Genomic DNA, 3,022 nt, shown 5'->3' on the forward strand with positions numbered 1-3,022 from the left:
AGAACCCAAGCAAGGGCACTGTTGATGGTTCCTGGGTCCTATCCATGACTATATTACTTTCATAGAATCTTGGGTGTCTTTTGAACACCTCCAAACCGAGCTAGAAAAAGATAAGAATGTTTAGCTTTGTCTCCACAGAACTTCCAACAATGGGTTTTGTAGAAATCTAGCGTGTTCCACAGAACGTTAGCCCTGCAAGATGCTCTAGAAGCAGCTTCATTATTCTGCTCCCCACTTCTTTAAGGTTTACACGCAGTAACTAATTACAGGCTCAAAAGAGTCCCTCAGTAAAAAACTTGTTTAGCTCTGGGTAGGTGAGCAATTCCCAAAAGTACTGAGCCAGAGAAGCCTTGCTTTAAAGAATGCTCCTTACTGCCACCCGTCAGAATCACACATTCTCTTCAGAACAGGGTGAAGAGTGCAGGGTACTCTCATGGCCAGGCTCAACTCTTTTCCATCTAAGTAAAATGCCTGCCTGGAATGCTCACCTGGGACCCCAGCTTCTCCTCTCTCCAGGCCAGGGCCTCCTGCTCGGACCTTGTGGGCACCCCCCTCACCGAGCGGCCCCACGGTGAACTGGAAAGGACTGCCGGTCACATGCTGGCCGCGGTACTTGACGCTGACTGTGTGGACACCCATCTCTTGGGGCACAAACCGGACACAGTGCGAGTTCTTCCCCATGGGCACAATCTCTGCCTCGGTCACACGGCCGGAGGGGCTGGTGACGTGGGCCGACATGTCACTGCTATCGATTTCTGAAAGGGAGCAGGAGATTGGGGGGGTTAAAGCAAGGGCCAGAGGCAGAACAGGACATGCAGGGCAAGCAGCAGAGGGCAAGGCGGTTGCAGCTCGGGGGTGTGGGGTGCTTGGGCTGGACTTGTCTCCCTCAAGTCCCTGGGCAGCTGTGGCCAGCACAGAGAGAGCCAGGACCCTTGAGCCACCCAGTGCAGAGAACACACTCTAAGGGCATTGACAATTCTTGCTGCACTGAGTACTTTCATAGTCTTCCTGGATGGATCTGAGTTAATGCCACACATTAGTTTCAAACCAGAGCCTGAGCTGATAGTTAAAGCACATAAATAAAAACTACAATAGTGCAGATATTTCTGAGCCAAAATGTGACATGTGGGCCATCCATCATGCTTATAGGGGCTCTTTCCATAGGCAGGTAAAGGCAGAAAACACCAGAGTTGTCATTCCTTACTGTCAAGAAGCCTTGGCATTTCTTTTAGGTAACATGACAAAATGCATTTAGAAAAAAGGTGAACGTGTTGGTCCCAACAGCAAAAGGGAAACCATGCGGGAGCAAAGCTTTGAGCAAACCGAAGACCAGAGGCCACACTTTCAGAAAAGTGATGCTTCGGGTCGCCAACACCGGGAAGCAGACCACGTCTGCTCCACCCGAGGTGCTCATGCCATGCCAAGGACTGTGCCTGCACTGATGTGGTGGAGACAGGCACGCCACATGCTGGGTGACCAAATAATGCCATCACCTAGAGCCACATGAAACTGCACCCTCCAGCCCTACAGGATCTGGGCTGAGCAGCGCATGACTTTGAGTCCTGAGGACAGAGAAAGGAAGGGAGGTTGAGGAGAGGGTCACTCCACATGGCCCAGGTCCAAGGATATCTGGAAGCTGGTGAGCCATCTTCCATTCTTACTGACAAGAGAGGATCATTTCAGTAACGAGGGGAAAAAAAGTGAGTCTTACCGAGTCATCTGGTACTAAGTAACTGAAAACGGTAAAAAGGAGTCAAGAGCCAGAAAAGACTAAAGATAAAGGGTAACTGTCCAAGTCACACAAATACGCAAAGGAACAGATAATTTGCAAAATGAGAAATGTAAAGGAAATAAAAACAGTCCCTGTCACTAGTGACCAGAGAAATGAAATTGAATATTGCTACCATTATTTTCCCATCAGATTGGTCAGAGTGAGAGCAAAAGATAATGCCTAGTTCTGGTGAGAAAACTGAGAAACAAGCACCAACTCATTTTCCGGAGGGCAGGCTGCCAAGGCCCAGCAGTGCTTGAAACTTACCAGCCCAGCAGCCGCACTCTGATGTGATAACAGCTTGAGCAAATGATGGCGGATGCCACAGAGCACTGATTATAGGAGTTGAGGGATGGAAATGAGTGTAGGTGAAATGAGAAAACCCAATGAAGGGTGGTGCATGTGACATGAAATGCCGTCTTATATAGTCATTAAAAAGATGATGTGGGAGTTTATTTTCTGATGTGCAAAGAGGCTTGCAATACACTGAGAAGTGCACCAGTGTGATCTGAAACTGTGCCCACATGTCCACGAGGCTGCAGGCATCTGGGGTCCAGCTCTGTGCCTCAGACATGAACCACAATTTCCCTGGATGCTGGGATATGAGGCGACACATACCTCCCTCACTTTTGACCACATAAACTTTTTATGATCACAATCCATACATCTTTTTAAATGATTCTATCTGGACACTATAGCAATGAGGCTTTTACTACATTCACATGTGACTAACGTTGCGTCTACATAGGAAGAAACCATCAAATACTACTCAGAGGGCAAACAGATAAGCAATATATCAGGAAAGACAGGAGATACAGTGTAAGGAAAGAGCCCCCTCTCCGGATCAGAACATGACTGTCATCTGAAGATTATTTAGATTTTCCATCTCCACAGAACATGTGCAACTCCACAGTGCATGCCAGCTTCTGGGCAGCGGAGCCTCAAAACTTTCACTTTCACAGTCACCTCTCTTTGGGAGGATTCTTCATACAAAGAACCTGGATGACATTTCAGGAAGACTATGGCCATTTACTGGCTAATTTGGCCCCATGTGGAACCATTCACAGCCAAAAGGGCTAGATGTATCCACCCAGCCAGCCTGCAGCACAGCCCTCATTCTAATTTTAGTCATAAAAAGTAGACTGGGCTGACACTGCTTAAGTATTTCCAGATACTGGCATCAGCAGGGCCAATTCTCTCACTGACATTATACTCTTAGACAAATACTAAATTAAAATCTAAACGCATATC

At 47.6% G+C, this 3,022-nt stretch overlaps 1 protein-coding gene across 3 annotated transcripts in view; it reads right to left on the minus strand.

Annotated features, from left to right (window-relative positions):
• Nucleotides 1–3,022, minus strand: part of FLNB (filamin B) — a 130,919-nt gene that overhangs the window by 15,409 nt on the left and 112,488 nt on the right. For all 3 annotated transcript variants that reach the window (XM_015593691.2, XM_015593693.2, XM_006917668.3), the window contains one exon: nt 489–755. In XM_015593691.2, coding sequence (XP_015449177.1) covers nt 489–755 — 267 coding nt within the window. The remainder of the gene's footprint in view (nt 1–488; nt 756–3,022) is intronic.

This window comes from Pteropus alecto, unplaced genomic scaffold (assembly GCF_000325575.1).
Source record: "Pteropus alecto unplaced genomic scaffold, ASM32557v1 scaffold75, whole genome shotgun sequence".
NCBI lineage: Eukaryota > Metazoa > Chordata > Mammalia > Chiroptera > Pteropodidae > Pteropus > Pteropus alecto.